Here is an 18098-nt window from a genome sequence, read left to right as displayed (position 1 = left end):
CTCAACAAGTACACGGCCATAGGATATGAACAGATAATTCACAGAAGTTATATACATTGTTGGGAGTCCCTGGTGGCTCAGACGGTGAAGAATCCACCTGCAATGCAGGAGACTCAGGATCGATCCCTGGGTCAGGAAGATTCCCCTGGAGAAGGGAATGGCTACCCACTCCAGTAATCTTGTTAATACTAAAAAGTCTGACCATATTGAGTGTTGGCAAGGATGTAAAAGAGCTGGAACTACACTGCTGATAGGAATTTAAATGGCACAGCCACCTTGGAAAGTAGTTTGCCAGTTGCTTAAAAAGCTCTGTATACATCTACCTTATGACCCAGCTGTGTAACTCCTAGATATTTACCCAAGAGATGAGAAAGCACATGTCCATATAAACTCCTGTGCACGAATGCTCATAACAGCTTATTTGTAATAGCCCAACACTGGAAATAACCCAAATGTCCATAAATGGGTTAAGGGATTTTAAACAAATTGTAGTATAACCACATAACAGGACAATAGTACTTGGCAGTAAAAAGGAACACACTACTGATTCATGGTTGAATCTCAAAAAGTCTGAAGTCAGACCCCAAAAAGGAGTTCATAGCATATGATTCCATTTATATGAACCTTATTTACATGAACTTCTAAAAACTGCAAACTGGTAAACTAATCTGTAGTCATAGAAAGCAAAGCAGTGGTTGACTGGGCATGAGGTAAGTGGTAGAGAGGAAAGGGAGGAATTCTAAAGGAACGTGAGGAAGCTTTTGGAGTTGATGGATATATGTTCAGTATCTTGATTATGGTGGTGGTTCCATTGGTATGTCAGACTTACCCAGTTACATGTTTTAAAAGTGTAGTTTGTTGTATGTCATTTATACCTTGGTGGTAAAGAATTCACCTACAATGCAGGAGATGCAAGAGATGCAGATTTGATCCTTGGGTCAGGAAGATCCCCTGGAGAAGGAAATGGCAACCCACTCCAGTGTTCTTGCCTGGAGAATTCCATAGACAAAGGAGCCTGGTGGACTACAGTCCGTGGGGCTGCAGAGTCAGACATGACTGAGCACAGCGTGGCAGCATACCTCAGTAAAGTTGTTGTTGTTTTTTTTAATAAGTTTTCGCAGATGGCATTGACAGCTCAAGGAAGAGTTGCAGAGCCATAGCGAGTATCTGAAGTTTTTTCCACAAGCTTAGAGGCTGTAAGCCAGGGATTTTCCTGGCTTTCATTTTCACTCTGGTAGTTATCTTATATTGATAAGACTTCTGTTGGCAAAACACATGCATTATTAGTTCAGTAGTATAAATCTGTGTAAGACTGAACACTGACAAGGTAAACCCTAGTCTTTGGAGTTTTACGCTGATGAAGCTTTTGCTGAATTCTCAGCTTTTCAGTCCTGTGTTGTAGTCGAGGGATGGACTTGTACTTCCCATGTGTAGCAGCATCTGACCCTGATGCCCTGCGGCGCTGTGCCTTGCCTCCGCACAGGGCGGCAGGTGAGCAGCGAGTGCCAGGGGGAGATGCTGGACTACCGCCGCATGTTGATGGAAGACTTCTCTCTGAGCCCCGAGATCATCCTGAGCTGCCGAGGGGAGATCGAGCACCACTGCTCGGGGCTGCATCGGAAAGGGCGGACCCTGCACTGTCTGATGAAGGTGGTGCGGGGGGAGAAGGGGAACCTTGGAATGAACTGCCAGCAGGCGGTAAGGACCCATTTTCTCCTGCCATTTTTGCTGTTAAAACATTTTATCTGCTGAGGAACCTCCTCTTCCTGAGCTTATTTATCTGGATTATCTGGGTCATCACAGTGAACTTTAGGTATTAAGAACTAGGCAAAAACTGAAGATAGATGATCTAGAGGGAGAAAATGTTCTTCGTTGTCTACTTCATTATCTATCCTCAGTCAGATGGAGGAATGTTCTGCAGTAATTTGTTTCTCAAGGTTTCCGTCCTTGATACAATAGACTTCCACACTTGTCTGTTGTTGACCATTAATTTTCTTTGTTTTCTCCTTGGTGGCTTTGATTTAGTGATCTGTTAACAAACTGTGAAGCTTCAGAATAATTATTAATGAGTATATACTCTTCCAAATACCCTGTGAACATGAACTTAAATTCTTTTCAGCTATGACTGAACAAATCTGGGCCCAGTCTCTCCTAGACCGAAGAGACTGCTGTTTGTCCTCTAGACTAATCATTTTTTGGAAGTGTTTTCTCGGGTCTTTCTAAGCAGTCGGGGGGGTTGTATAATCACGTAACCATTCACGCCCTTGGTTAACGTCCCACACTGCTGTCCCTGGCTTCTGGTGTGGTGGTCCCTCGAGCTGTTAGCCTCCTGTTCTGTCGGGCGTTCGCTGTCGTCTTTTAGAACCTGCAGTCTGGTGCATGCACGGAGAATGCTCAGAGTTGGCCTGTCAGTCAGGGATATTTAACTGATACAGTTCTTAGAGAAACTTTCAGACTTGCATGATGCTTAATAACAATCTCTCAAAAAAAGATGTAAATATTTTGGTCTTCATCAGCAAACATCATAAATAAAATTGGTAGTCATTTGACAGTAGTAATAATCTTCCTACTGACTAACCACTGCATTTTGTAGCTTCTTCAAATTGCCACAGAGAATTGGTATAAATAACTTCCATCCCAGGAAACTGGAAATTTTTCCTATTTCTCTCATCTTGTTTGTTGACTTCTTTGAGAATAGACAGATTTGGGATTTTTCTTTTTTCATTTTCTTTTGATCTTTGTTCTCTGATCAGATATGTGATGGGGTCAGTGCTTTTGTATGAACCTCTGTAAGCGTGTAGGTAAAATGGATGAGGCTCAGAGAAGGCTCCTGCAGAGGCTAAATCCATGACACAAAAAGGTCTCCAATTCTTTAACTTGGAACAAAGGGAACCCCAAGCAGAAGGATTGTAGTTTTCAAATTTGCTTTGTGTAATTTAAGATTTCCACCCCAAAACACCATCTGCTGCCCATCTGTAGTAATAATGATTATTTTTAATCTGTTGAAAAGCTTTGCAGCTTACACAACCTTCTATATATTATTCTTTGTTATAATCCGCCACAGTTAAAAAATCTGAAACTTAGAGGTTAATCAACTTGCCTTTGTTCTCAGAGCTAATATCTGCCAGTGCCAGACTATTAATAGAACGCAGGTTTTCTCATCCTTAATTTAGAGCTTTTTCTTCTGTGCCCCAACTGCTTTCTCCTCAAAGACAGGGAAAAAAAGAATCTGAGGCACATCTTCTCATGCTTTCACTTTATTTTATGACAAAGGTTGGAAGCAGAAGTAAATGTTAAAGAATATATTCTCATCTTCAGCTGCATAATGACAAGTATTTTTCTGTATACTGTGATAGACAAGCTCTGGTTTATCTCTTGGGTATATAAAAAAGTTGAGAAAAAATAGGAAATTATAAGTAATATTATATTCTTATTTTCTATCATTGATATTTCTTACAACTGAAATCTCACATCTCCTTTTAATGAACCAGAGTATACTTGTTTTATGCCAGTGTCTTTGCAGCAAAATTCAAATTCTAGATTTTTAAGACCAAATCAGATCTCTTACTGGAAATATCTTCTGTTGACTCTTCTCCACTCAGCTCTGGCTTGGCACTGAATATCAAATTTATAATAATTTGATTAACAGATGTGAGGAAAGAGGCAGCTTTTATATTGTAAAGTTCTTTTGTTCTGCAAATATCCAGGGATGGTTCATACAGGTAGGCAAGCTATCCCTACCATGAGTTATAATCCTGCAAAGTAGAGGAACCAGTTGCAACATATTTGACCAGAGCTGTTGAGCTTGGCCAGTGACGATCGTAGTACTTTGTTAAGAGTGCATGGTGATATACCGTACTGAGAACTGATTAAAGATACAGCACTGCTCACCCTAGATGGTAAGTGACTTTCTTTCTTCCTTCTTTTTTTTTCAATCCAGCTTCAAACACTGATTCAGGAGACTGACCCTGGTGCAGATTACCGCATTGATAGAGCTTTGAATGAAGCTTGTGAATCTGTAATACAGACAGCCTGCAAACACATAAGATCCGGAGACCCAATGTAGGTTATCTTGTTTGTGGTATTTATCCACATATTGTATCTGGCAGCGCAACATGGGGAACGTATCCACAAATGACTCGGATGGTTCAACAACTGAAATTTCATTAAACAGGAACACATACCAGCTTTTGTTAAGACTAGTGTTGGGATTGAGACCTGGGCTCTGCCTCATCTGTGAGGTAGAGAACCTAGTCCTGGCTTTGTCATGATGTCTGTTGACAGTGACTGAGAAGGCACAGTCTTAGACATTAGGTCACTGAATCATTCTACTTAATGGCCAAATAAAAGAGAAACTCTCAGGATAAAATGATACATGCTTTGTTTGGCTGTATACTTTCCATTCCCTTTGTATATTGACTCATATACGTTGGATTCTTGACAATTATTAGAGAGTAATTAATTATACTTGAAATAAAACACAAAATGTGGTGGTTGGAAGGGTTCATTGTGGACACAGTGAACTCTGAAGTTATATCCAAGATCTAGGAAAGCTGTAAAATGCTATGATAAATCACTGGAGTCTCACGTATTGATTTTATTCCATATGATATGCAAATAGCTCTTAAAACCAGGTTGCAAGAAAGAACAGGTTTCCCATTCTGCAAAAATCTTTATAGCCTGCAGCCAGCAGTACCCAACTGTGTAAAACAAATGCAGTCCACGTTGCTCTTCGTTCTGCTATGCATACCCTCCAGCTGTTCATGCTGGGGTAAGAGGTTAGAGAAAGGTCTTCTTCCTTAAGGAAAGAGGTTGGAGGAAGTAGACAAACCCTGTTAAGACTGACTATTTACCAATAGGAAAACAACTGTCAAGGAGGTGGGGGAGGGGGGAGGAGGGAACACCTACAGATAAAATAGATTTAAGATACTATCAATTAAATGCAGGACGTAGACCTTTTCTAGGTCCTGATTTGAACAGACATGTGAAAAGGCATGAGACAATTGGAAAAATTTGAAAGCTGACAGGATATTTCATTATATTAAGGATTTTTAAATTAATTTCTTTGATGGATAAAGGTATTGTGTTTTCATATTATAGAGAAACATGCTGAAGTATTTACAAATGAAATGGTAGGGTATCTGGGATTTACTTCAAAATATCATCTAAGGGGGTATAAGGTTAAAACAAACTTGGCCATAGATTGATAAAGCTATGGGAGGGGAAGATGGATATTAGATTCTCTACTCTTGTATGGTTGGAAGTTTCTCATAATAAACAGCGAATTATAAAGCAGCTGTGCACAGATCTTGTATAAGCCGAGTCCTCAGTGCTAAGTGGCTCTGAAGTTGATACAAGGCAGAGTCACGGTTAGGTTGAGTTAATTTGAGTGATTCTTGGGCAAGTAAGTTCCTGATTGCCTAGGAAAATAGCTGAATGGCTTTTTCTGCAGACAAGGAAGTAGTGGTGTGAGAGTTCTGAGCCAGAACTGTCCCTCGTTACAATTTCACCCCTGTTTTCTGCCCAGGATCCTCTCATGCCTGATGGAACATTTATACACAGAGAAAATGGTGGAAGATTGTGAACACCGTCTCTTAGAGCTGCAGTATTTCATCTCCCGAGATTGGAAGTGAGTATTCTGAAGCCATAATAAGTCTAAGCCTCTGCCTGTTCTCCTGGATAGTCACTATCCTTCACATTTTAAAAAAAAATAATCACTAGTAATTTGTTTTTGTTAAGTTGTGAGATAGCTGGCACTCTGATCTCCAGAAAAACCTCTTTCTTGCTTTCAGAACAGTACCTAAAGGCAGAGGCTGCCCCTACAGGTCTGTCCCCGTGTCCCCATTAATTACTACATTGGCAGTCAGGGTCAGGTGTTTCTGATATCACAGACCCATCTGGAAAGAAATTGGGCACCTATGGGGCAGCGGAAGCATCTTCAAGTACGTCTCTAAGAAGAGAATAGTGATTTTTAATGTTTATTGATTTGTTTGGGTATGGGATTTCACTTTATTTCTGTGACTAATTCAAAGTTATTAAATTTATTCTATCTTAAGAAGCTCTTATCAGTAAATGACAACTTGATTCTCTTCTCATCCTGTTAACCAGAAAAGGGGGGAGAGAGGTCAATGAACTAGAAGACTCTCTGTCATGGTCAGAATAACTGTTGTGTTGGCTGCAGTCAACAGAGATTATTTGAAGACTCAGTGTGTTTTTGTTTCCTCAAGTTAGCTCCTGAAAGGACTTCAGAAAGTGGGGTGGGAATTTCCCCATGCTTACTCATGCTGTCTGAGTAAGTATGAAACTGCTATTTCAGTTTCATACTAAATTGAAATAGCGAAGAGCTTACTGAGTCTATTACCTTAAAAAATCATGTCTTTGGGTTTTGGTTTCTAATGTCTTTTGGTTTTTCTCTTCTGTGATTCCTTCATCCATGATCAAAAGATGCTTCACAATCTTTATATTTTTAATGGGAGGATAATTACTTTACAATATTGTGTTGGTTTCTGCCATATATCAGTGTGAATCAGCCATAGGTGTATGTATGTCCCGTCCCTCTTGAACCTCCCTCCCACCTCCCACCCCATGCTTCACAACCTTTAAAGCTGCTTATTAAATATTAGCCTTTTTCCTCCCATTAAGTAGCCCTCCCTCAAATTTGACATTATCATGTAGACAGAATGAAATATCCATTGGTTTGATTTGGAGATGCAGCCGGCTCATCACCTAACTCACTGTCTCCAGAGTCAGAATTAACTGTCAAAAAAGTTTTTTAAATTGATAAGCATGTGCAGGTAAACTAAAAATGTAACTGCCTTACCTTGCATAGGAAACTACTAGAGAGGAACTTGAGTAGATTATTTATCTTGTCCTTTTCTAATCTTAATGAATCTAGCATAGCAAGTAGGATTGAATTATACTCATACTTGGAAAAAAATGGAAGGAAAAGCTGCAAATTGCCTGGTGATAGCTACAACCCTTGTCTCATTTCAACCAGGGCAGGTTAATGCCGAGTCCGTTATTGTAATGTGTGCTTTACACTGCAGGATACCATCTTTGAGGTAGAACTTAAATCTTCTGTTTTAAGGGTTAAACTTCTCCAGATTGACTACTGTGTGTTCTTGAAGAACAGAATTCAGAAATATACTTGTGCTTACCTGCTGTCTCCATTACCCTAGAAGTGATTCTCGACTGGTACACAGACAAGCACTTTGCAAAACCCCTTAGCATGTCATTAGGAGGAAAGGCATAGAAAGAGTAATTGTCTCTTAACTCTTAACCTTACAGGCTGGACCCTGTCTTGTACCGCAAATGCCAGGGAGATGCATCGCGTCTTTGCCACACTCACGGTTGGAATGAAACCAGTGAACTTATGCCTCCCGGAGCTGTGTTCTCCTGCTTATACCGCCATGCCTACCGCACTGAGGAGCAGGGCAGGAGGGTATGCACTCGATACTGACTTCATTTCTTCCTGCTGGTCGTTTGTTTAATTTGTTTGCTACGCACTGTTGAGATTCTTGTTCATCCTAAGACAACTGTTAGTGTATCTGGAGAAGAGGGTTACTTCATTACTTGAAGGTTCTTCATTCAGTAACTGTACATAGAGTTGTTCTACCAGCTTCTTCCCATCTGATTTTATGTTTTTAACAAAATGAGAGGACATTTCCAGTTTTTCTTTATGTTACCAAATCTAAAGACAAGTAGACAGATTTTGCTACCCTAACTTTATGTAGCTTTAAAGACCCATTAGAAGCTCTTAGCCAAGACATAAAGGGCTGTTAGGCGTCTGCTCTTGGCGGAAGGACCCGTAATGCCTGCATTGATGAGGCCTCCCCCCAGTACACTAGGGGAGCGGCAGCCTCTTCCTCAGCTCTTGGTACTCCTCTGCCCTGAGTGCTGCCTCTTGTTGGGAGATTTGTGTATGCTTGGCAGCATTTGCTGCCTGCCAGTCCCATACTGTTTATTCTCTCTTAAATCAGGACCAGCATCCTACTCTGCATTCACAGGGTCGTGGCACACTGGTTTAGCTAAACAAAAAAACTCTCTACCTTATCCAGACAAATCCAGTTCACATTTTAATTGACATTTGGCTTACAATATTATATTAGTTTCATGTGTACAGTGTAGCGATTTGGTCCTAACTCACTTTTATCAGGATCCTCTGAGAAAAGGATAGTGTTTCGTACGATACTTTAGAAAATGCTGAATGTATTATCACATTCCAAGAGGTAAAGGTGTTCAGAAGCCTCCTAGAACATTTAATTTTTCTTCTGGAAGAGATGAGATACAAAGTTTGGTTCAAATAATTGTAAAGATATATCAGTTTTCTGATGATAGATTTTGTATATCTCGTGTCATTTGGTTAGTATTTTGCTTCTTATTTCTCATATAGCTCTCACGGGAATGCCGAGCTGAAGTCCAGAGGATCCTCCACCAGCGTGCCATGGATGTTAAGTTGGATCCCGCCCTCCAAGACAAGTGCCTGATCGATCTGGGAAAATGGTGCAGTGAGAAAACAGAGACCGGACAGGTAGGTGGCAAAGCTACCTGCTTATCCTGTGGCGACAACAGTAATGCTGGTCACGACGAGCGTTTATGTGGGCTACCGACACTGTGAAATCCATCTCCACCGACTTCACAGAGGGATTTGTTATATTATTCATTGTTCTCTCTATAAGAAATCCTGAGGAAAATGTTCCCTTTGGTCTCTGTAATTGTACTTCTCCTAAGCAGCTAGTTTGGTTTAATGTTACGGTTATTACATTTTATAACTGATTGTTTTCTCTCTTTGTATTGCCTCTTGAAAAGCCTCGAGCCAAAGATGTAGCCTGCCTTTAGCAAGTGTATAAGATTTTGTTGTAGGCATTTTGTGTACTGACTTGCTACTGGCTTCGTTCCACTTTCCTTAAAGTTTCCTTTTTTTTTTTTTTTTTAACTCATTTTTAATTTATTTTATCTTGCTTTTTTTTTGTCTTTTATAAGGTACGTTAAGTCCTTTTGAGGGAAGGCAGGGTACAGATATGTACACTGATATGCATGAATAGTGTATGTGCTTGCCCTACCACAGATCTAAAAGAGAAGTAGGAATGGAATTATATTTTCCACTTAGTAATTGATAGAATTGATGTTCAGAGAAGTGAAGTGTATTGACTTTCTTGCTCAGAGCTCATAGCCCTAGCCAGGCACTTGTAACCTCTTCAGGAAAGAGTAGAAAAGGACTAGTCCCAAGAATCAGGTACGCGCTATAAGCGGCTTGTTGGGATTTTGTGCCTAGTTTAAAAAAAAAAAGATACGTAAGATATGTTACTGCATCCCAGCAAATTAAGTGGGAAGATGGCTTATCTTTATCTCTAGGTGAAGGAACCAAGCAATGAGGAGCGGCTGCTAGTTTAAAGCCCCATTAATACTAGAATGAGGCATGAACAGTTCCATTTGTGCCGCTCCAAAACACCCCCTGGGGTTAAACTAGTAAAAAGTCACATATGCAGCAATTGGACATTTTTTAAAAGCAACATAATGCCTACTCAGATCTCTTGGCCTGGGAATATCATTTTTGGCTGTCTGTTTCCTGGGCCTACTGTAGTTCTGTCGAGTTTATTGTTAGAAAATGGCATATAATTTAGCTTTCTACTGCCTCTGTCTAATGAAACAAGGGATATGGTCGTATGGAATCCCACGAAACAGTTTCCTTTCATACCCTGTATAAAGTAACGGTGAGAAAGCTGTACCACATGACAGCCCATCACTGTGGAGCTAAACTTAGGAAATGAGTTCACAAATGGAATTTTCCCCCTAGCCATTTATCTACTCCCAGAAGTTTTATGCATTTTCCTTTAGGGTCCCCCCACCCCTCCACTCCCTTTCTGACTCTTGTATAATTCCTGCAGTCCTTCTCCTCCCCTTCCATTCTGATTCCAAAACAGCTTCTTGCAGAATAGTCAGGAAGTTAAACTTGATCCTTTAACAAAGCCTTTTGCTGAGAAATAGCTGTTCATGTGCTTTTGGAAAGTAAGCTAAATGTAAAACTTAAAACTTCTAGGTTTAATAATAGACTGATGTTACAAGGTAGCTCCCGCTCAGTTCCCAGGTAAGACAGCTTTTAGTTACTCAGGCTCTAGTGTGCTCACCTGTTGTGCAGGTGCCCTCAGAGGATCCTTTTATTCGGGCAAGGGTTAGAATCCCAGGTTTGATTTGCAGGACCTATTCGTTCTCTACTGTGTTTTAGACCCTGTGTCCCCAGCCTGCTTTGCCCATGAGGAGTCTTAAAATATGCCATCTCTTTCACTGAATATTTTGTCCAGTGATTATCATGAAAGTACAGATTAGCAGGGTGTTGACGGAATGGAATGAAGGCCTGTAAGGTCTTCAGACTCTCAGAACACCCAAACGTTGACTCTCTGTGGACTCACCAGTTTGGCTTTCTGAAGGATTTGCATGGTTGCTGTACCCCTTTGTCAAACCACCCTGATACATCAAATCATTCATTGTCTTTTCAACAATCCCAATTTGGGGAATCAAATAAAGCTTTAGCATTTTGTTCAGTGAATTCATTTTAAAAAGAAAAGACCTCTGAAAAGGAAGTGGACACTGGTGTCTCATCTCCCCTTGATCGTTGATATAATTAACAAATGCTAAGAGATTGCCTTTTTATTTGCAGGAGCTTGAATGCCTCCAGGATCATCTCGATGACTTAGCTGTGGAGTGCAGAGATATAGTTGGCAACCTCACTGAGTTAGAGTCCGAGGTAAGCAGTTTGCAACTTGTGAAAGGAAAGTGCCCTGTCAGCAGCCTTTCTTTCCTTCTTAGTTCCGCTGTTTCTAGACTCTTGAGAGAGCAGCTTCTCTGTAGAACAAAAGCAACCTTGTCAGATTGTCTGCTTGCTTTATCAAGAAGAGTATTGTGGTGCTTCCTGAACCCCTTTCCTCGTTTCTCCAGCATTTGGCCCTTTGATCTGCTTCATAAATCAGAATTAACATAGTGACTAGACCAGTATTAGTCACATTCAAGGATAGCCCAAGCACTCCTATTATGTCATCCTTTAGCTCTTTCAGTTAGATCATTTGGTAATGTGTGTTCACTGAAATAAACGCCTGGGATTTGCAGTTAAACATGGAAGATTGATTACATGTGTTTTTCTTTGTTCCATCCTGAAACCCACTAAAATATAAAAAGTGAGATTTAAAAAACCTTCTAAGCATAGGCATACTATTTGAAAATACAGAGATTATCATTGAAGGGGAGGCATTTAAAAATGCTTAAGTTGTTTTGTAGGGCCAGACATCAGGGAAGCGGGGAGTTGCTGTTTTGTTTACCATTAACCTTTTAGAACTATTTAAGTTGTCAAAATGGGCAATATATAAAATTATATTTCTCGGGATCTTTTTTTTTTTTTTCACTTCTATTTTTCAAAAGTGTGCTGCCTTCTTTTATCTCCTGTCAGCTCCTTTCTCATTCCTATCGTCCTTGTGGGCTAATGAGGACATTCTAGGGTGTGCAGCTCTTTAAAGGACAATGTTATTTCAGCAACTGGTGCTGCACAGCAGTTAGTTCCCTTGAAGGCGGTTAGCATGTGTTCCCTGGAGGCAGCGGTTTGTCGTCTGGTCTGATGACGGGGTGATAGATGTCAGTCACTCCTGTTTTCATTTTGAACTACTTGGCTCTGGGGAGAAACTCCAAAGGCTTTACATACTCTAGTATTATTTGTAAATTTTTTTTTTCTCCCCACTGCTCTTAATCCTGCCTTCCCTCTTGTTCAAGCGCAAGGGGAATCTGCCTCTGGAAAACTCGCCTTCCACAGTGCCATGAAGGAACATTAGAGGAGGAGCATGGAACCTCTGTTCATGCTGAGGCGCTCATTGAAATGCTGGGAAAGCTCCCAAACGCACTTAATGGATTATTTACCCATCAGATGACACTGACGCAGAGAAAGAAACAGCTCCTTCCCCCACCCCTGGCCCTTTCTAAAGCAGAATTACTCATATTTTAATTTTCTACAGGATATTCAAATAGAAGCCTTGCTGATGAGAGCCTGTGAGCCCATCATTCAGAACTTTTGCCACGTAAGTGACATCTGGAGGAACATGGGTTAGAACCAATTTCACTGTGGCTTTGGCCCCCACGTGTATTGGACTTACAATGCCCACATTGTTCCTGAGTGATAACCAACTGTAACAAGTTAAAGTTGAAAATGTAAACAACATCAGGAGGAGTCAGGAGGGGTCCACCATCCTGGGAAACCCTATTTGCTGACCCCTCGTGGACGACCAGAGAGGTGGCTAGATCCACTTGCCAAGATGCCCTTTGTAAGGAAAGGAGAAGGGGGAACCCCCTTAGCAGGACTGGGTTGCCTTCAATACATACCACCAAGATTTGCTAACAGTAGGGTGGCTCTCCCCTTTCAGCTGTCTCCTTCTACCTGATGTTGAGGAAATTCTATTACTTTATGACTCACTGAACTACCTAAATTGTGGGAGTAAAACATACTCAGGAACCATAGGAGTCTTGACAACCAGGAGACGATGTTAGATGTTATCCCCAAGCCTGCTGCCCGCTCCATACAAGGAAAGGAGTTAAAAGGACTGCATAGTACACGTTTTTATTGGAGCTTCATGCAGGGCAACTTGCTGTGTAAATTTTATCTCACTGAACATTGGTCCTTCATCATTTCTCAGGCTTATTTGGACATAATTTCTGATGCGCCTTATTTGTAATGGCTCTAGAATCAGTCTCATTTGCATTTTTTCATGGGCTGGGGTACGGGGTTTGTTCAGGAATGGTTACAAATGAAGTGTTAAGTATGCACTGCCTTCCCCAGGATGTGGCAGATAACCAGATAGACTCTGGGGACCTGATGGAGTGTCTGATTCAGAACAAACACCAGAAGGATATGAACGAGAAGTGCGCCGTCGGAGTCACCCACTTCCAGCTGGTCAGTAGTGCCCGGCACGTCCTTGTCTCCAATGATGAGGCTGTTGAACCTGTTCCTCTTTCAGGACATCAGAGCACCTCTTCAGTGAAAAGTCATTTTTTCCAAATACCTGTTTAGTGCAGCAGCTCAGATGGGGTCTAAGCCTTTCTTTTAAACCACGCTACCCAGGTCTGGTATTTGAATAAGAAGATTAAACCACAATCTTCGTAGTTACCCCAGGCCTAAGTGAAGTACTTCTAATAAAGCAAGCACTTCCTTCCCAGGAGGATGAAATCTAGTCATCTTTGTAAAACTGACCTCTTCTTGGGGAACTAGCCTCCCTGACTGCTTCCTCGAGTGGCTCTCAGGGCCTCTGGACTGCGGGCACTGGGAGATGGGGAAGAATAGACACACGCTGCCCTCGGCGACCTGGGTGCGTTCTGGTGAAAGAAAAGCAAAAACACATTTACATATAAGTATATAGTTTCAGCTGAGTTTGTGAAGAAAAATAAAGCAGCGTACTGCCTGCAGGGTGATGGAGAAAAGGGGACTTGAGAAGGAGGTGTTTGAATGGAAGCGTCAAGGAAGTGAGGCAGCACGCCACAGGGAGACCTCGGGGGAGAGGCCCTGCCCGTGTGTGACTGGAAGCTGGTGTACCTGGGAGCAGAAGACCCAGGAGCGTGCAGCGGGGAGCTCCGCAAGCCAGGGAGCCTGAGGGAGACAGGGTTGTGCCAGCCGGGAGGCAGGCTGCTGCAGACAGCATATGAGCACAGTTACACCCAGCACTGCCGGTGAGGCCTTGTCACAGAGCTGCTGATTTTCTTTTCCATCTTCTTGTTCAGGTGCAGATGAAGGATTTTCGGTTCTCTTACAAGTTTAAAATGGCCTGCAAGGAGGACGTGTTGAAGCTTTGCCCCAACATAAAGAAGAAGTATGTAGCTTTTAACTGATTCGTTCTGCCTCGCTGCAGCCCCTCTTGGCTGCTGGATGAGTAGCTAAGATGTCAGGCAGCCGGCCACCATCTGGGAGGGTGATCCCCTGCCCACCACCTTGGTGTTGTGGCTGGACCCCGTCTGGGAGGGTGACCTCCTGCACACCCCCTTGGTGTTACAGCTGAGCCCTGTCTGGGAGGGTGACCTCCTGCACACCTCTTTGGTGTTAAGGCCGAGCCCCGTCTGGGAGGGTGACCTCCCGCACACCCCTTGGTGTTACGGCTAGGCCCTGGGCTGCCTGGACATAGCCTCTCTGTGGCAGCTGAGAGCCACGCCTGGCAGTAGTTCTAAAGTGGGGAGACTGTGGCCTAAAGGAGCATTGTTTCATTTCCCCGTGCAGACCGCCTAACTGATGAAGCAGATACAGGTTTATGTACTTAAGTGAGCAGGTTGCAGTGTGGATAGGAGGTTAGCTGATGTCCTTGGGCATCATCCCATTACATCATCTCTCAGGGAAGCCACACAGGCCTTCACTGAGTGAGAGAGTAGTAAAGAAACAAACACTGTATTCATCTAGGAACCAGGTCCTAATGAGGAGAATGATGAGTTTTGATAGCATGGCTTCCCAAATTCTCCTATGCTGCTCTTCGCAGAAGTGAACTTCCGGAATGCATATCCCCTCAGATAAACCGGGTTCCCATTTTTGCTTAGGTTTCTGTCCTTCTCAGAGTGTATTTTCACAGTGTAGCAAAGACACTGTCCAGAGTTGAGAGTGGAGTAGCATTCCTCTCTGGTCACATGCATTTGACAAAACAAGTGTTAAACTGTCCTTGCACACACATCCCCTCTGTGGCCACCCCACCAGCCAGGCATGTTGTCGGCATTCGGGCTGGGGCCCAGTGTTTGTGACGTGTACAGTCAAATTGCTGCATTGAGCGCTCTGAAAACACAGTGAGACTTCACAGGAAAGGCATTCAGAACATGGTAAAGGGGTACATGGGCCCTGGAGGGCTGGTGTGGCCCCTGCCCCAGCCCAGGTCTCGACCGTCTGCTTCTGTGTGGCTCCAGCCTGGCTCAGGCCTCTTTGTTTCCGCGCAGGGTGGACGTGGTGATCTGCCTGAGCACCACCGTGCGCAACGACACTCTCCAGGAAGTCAAGGAACACAGGGTGTCCCTGAAGTGCCGCAAGCAGCTGCGGGTGGAGGAGCTGGAGATGGTAATGCCTGGGAGCACAGCTCTGGTCCCAGGAACCACAGGGCAGGGTTCAGAGAGCTGGGTGAAGGGCGAGGGCAAATTGGAAGGTTTTAGCCACAAGCGTGATGGTTAAGACTTAGAGCTACATGCTAAAGTTTTACCAGAGGACAGCTTCTCATTTCCCTTTTTTTTTTTTAACATGATTAAGTATTTTTTGCCACACGTAACTGGAAGTCCAGCTGTAAGACAAGCTGTGAGCATGTGATGCCAATCATTGCATCAATAATGTCCTCAAGGGTTGAGGTCTCTCCCTCTCCACTCTGCTGTCCTTGGGCACCAGCTTCATCATTAAGGCTGGTCTCCCTCGTGGCTGCACGGTGGCTGCCCACAACACCCGGGCCACCTGCTCCAGTACTCATCTCCAGCCGGAAAACAGAAACAAGAGAAAACTGACCCCGCACGAAACAAAGGTCCTCCTCCAGTTGGATTGTGTAGTTTGAGATCTGTGCCCCGTCCCCCTCAGGGGAGGCACTCACTGATGAGCTTTCTGGTGATCAAGGTGACGTGGGTGTTGGGAAGGCGCCCAGTGTACACTGAGAGGACACCTTCCACTTTACCTTTGAGGTGAGGCCCAAGCCATGTGAAGACAGCTAAAAATATGTATTAATTTTATGTTTTGTATTTTGAATCGTATTTATTTCACCTCAGTTCAGTTCAGTCGCTCAGTCGTGTCTGACTCTTCGCGACCCCATGGACTGCAGTACTCCAGGCCTCCCTGTCCATCACCAACTCCCGGAGCTTGCTCAGACTCATGTCCATTGACTCAGTGATGCCATCCAACCATCTCATCTTCTGTTGTCCCCTTCTCCTCCTGCCTTCAATCTTTCTAAGCATCAGGGTCTTTTCCAGTGAGTCAGTTCTTCATATCAGGTGGCCAAAGTATTGGAGTTTCAGCATCAGCATCAGTCCTTCCAGTGAATATTCAGGACTGATTATCTTTCAGGACTGACTTCCTTTAGGATTGACTGGTTTGATCTCCTTGCAGTCCAAGAGACTCTCAAGAGTCTTCTTGAGAAGACTCATTCTAAGCAGAAAGTAGTAATGAACACCAGAGAATACTAATATCCCCAAAGTTGCATGACCAGGTTTCCACATAAGTAGAACTGGCCTATGCATCCGTTTATAATAGAAACTTTGGGTCCCTAGATGTGAACATGACTCTTTCAGTAAAACAATAAAAGTAGAGTCCTACTTCCATATAATGATTTTAGCTTTCAGAGTGGTTTCCACATCATACTACCTTATTTCATCTTACAGCAGTCCTGTGAAGGGGTCAGAGTAGAATGGTAGCATTTCATTTTGCAAAGAAAGTCCAAGGCCATGAAGCTAGAATAGTGGCCAAACTGAAATTCAGTCCTCCTCCTCCCATTATCGCAGTGGCCCCTTAGCATTTATGGCCACCAGACGAGCTCCAGTCTACAAATGTGTAGAGCATTTGATCTCACCAGCGTAGAGTAAGCTTACTTTCCCGTGCTGGCTCTCTCATACAGACAGAGGACATCCGCCTGGAACCAGATCTGTATGAAGCCTGCAAAGGTGACATCAAGAACCACTGCTCCACTGTGCAGTATGGCAACGCGCAGGTAACTTTTTGGTTTTTATTTTTTGATGGTGAAAGTAGTATGAAGATATCTTTTTAGTAATTTTCTGTGGGTGGGATCGGTCCCATCCTGTCCTGCCTGATCATCCCTTAAGCCACACCAGGCTGCTTTTCCCAAGCAGAGTACTTTTGCTCACTCTCATTCCTCTTTGCCACCAATTCATTCTCTTCCTTCTCTCTGGTTACCTTGTCCTCCCCCAGCTTGCCTGCCTAGTAAACTCCCAGTGATCTTTCCAATGCCTCCTCCTGCCTATAGCTTTCCCAACACTCTGCACCTCCAAAATTAGTTGTTCTCTCATTTGATCCCATTGCACAGAAGTTCTTAACTGGAGGTCACATAAGAACCACCACGGGAGGTTTTTTTGTTTTTCCCTCTAATTCACAGAACAGGGCCCTAGCCAGAATGATCAGGAATGAGATGCAGTGAAGTGTTTTTGTTTTAGTGTTATTCTGACATTGGATCTACCTCTTGTAGTGTGTGGCGTTGCCACAGTGCGTCAGCCTCAGAGCTGATGGCTTTGTTGTCTTCTAGTATCTGCTCTGGGTGATGCAAAGACCAGTGTCAGTCTGATTCTCAGTTCTGTGTCGTTAATCTACCTCTGAGTTTTCTCTTTATCTTTAATGATCTGTAATTTCACTATGCTATAGTTAGATCTGGTTTTTGTTTTTATTATCCTTGTTGGCTCCGTCTCAGAATTCATGTCTTACTTCAGTTCAAAGAAATTCTCGGACATTGTTCTTTCAAAAATTCCCTTCTTATCCTTCCTTCTGGAACTCCTGTTAGACATTTGGAACATCGGAATCTGTCCTCCATGTCCATTTTTCTTCCACGTTTTTCCTTTCTTTCTCTCTCTATACTACACTCAGGTAGGTAGTTCTTCAGTTCTGTTTCCCAGATTCATAATTTATCATTTTAGGCTTTCCATTCTGCTCTTCAGAGAGACCACCAGTTGGATTTTGTCATTTCTTTTTTTTCCAATGTATGTATTTTAATAAGGAGCACTGATAGTTCCTTCTACCCATCCCTTTTGACATTATTCATTTTTTAATTCATATGCCATGATCCCCCAGTACATTGTTACTAGGCTGTTATCAGTTAAATCAGCTAAAAATAAGAAAAATCATTTTATATTTTTTTCTTCTTTTTTTTCCCTTTTCTAACGCTCTTCCTTTCTTTATGTAGATCCAAGGTTTTGACCTATATATGTTTTCCCTTCTGCCTGAAGAATTTCTTTTTTTAACTTTTTTTTTTGCAAGATGTGTGTATGGATAATGAATTACCTCAGTTTTTGCTTGTGTGAGAAAGTCTGTCTTCTTTTTTTTTTTCTGTCTTCGTTTTTGAAAAACAGATTTGCTGGATATAGAATGCTAGGTTGATGGATTTTTTTTTTTCTCTTACAGTACT

At 42.6% G+C, this 18098-nt stretch overlaps 1 protein-coding gene across 1 annotated transcript in view; it reads left to right on the top strand.

The window, feature by feature from the left end:
• Positions 1 to 18098, top strand: part of GLG1 (golgi glycoprotein 1) — a 127706-nt gene that overhangs the window by 96593 nt on the left and 13015 nt on the right. Inside the window, 11 exon segments of the mRNA NM_001244140.1 lie at positions 1484 to 1698; positions 3941 to 4062; positions 5528 to 5629; positions 7288 to 7441; positions 8393 to 8530; positions 10658 to 10744; positions 11997 to 12059; positions 12815 to 12928; positions 13750 to 13838; positions 14938 to 15055; positions 16584 to 16676. Of these exon segments, the coding sequence (NP_001231069.1) occupies positions 1484 to 1698; positions 3941 to 4062; positions 5528 to 5629; positions 7288 to 7441; positions 8393 to 8530; positions 10658 to 10744; positions 11997 to 12059; positions 12815 to 12928; positions 13750 to 13838; positions 14938 to 15055; positions 16584 to 16676 (1295 nt within the window).

Source organism: Bos taurus, chromosome 18, assembly GCF_002263795.3.
Source record: "Bos taurus isolate L1 Dominette 01449 registration number 42190680 breed Hereford chromosome 18, ARS-UCD2.0, whole genome shotgun sequence".
Lineage (NCBI taxonomy): Eukaryota > Metazoa > Chordata > Mammalia > Artiodactyla > Bovidae > Bos > Bos taurus.
Note: the sequence above shows the minus strand (reverse complement) of the source record. Positions and strands in the feature narration are given on the sequence as shown.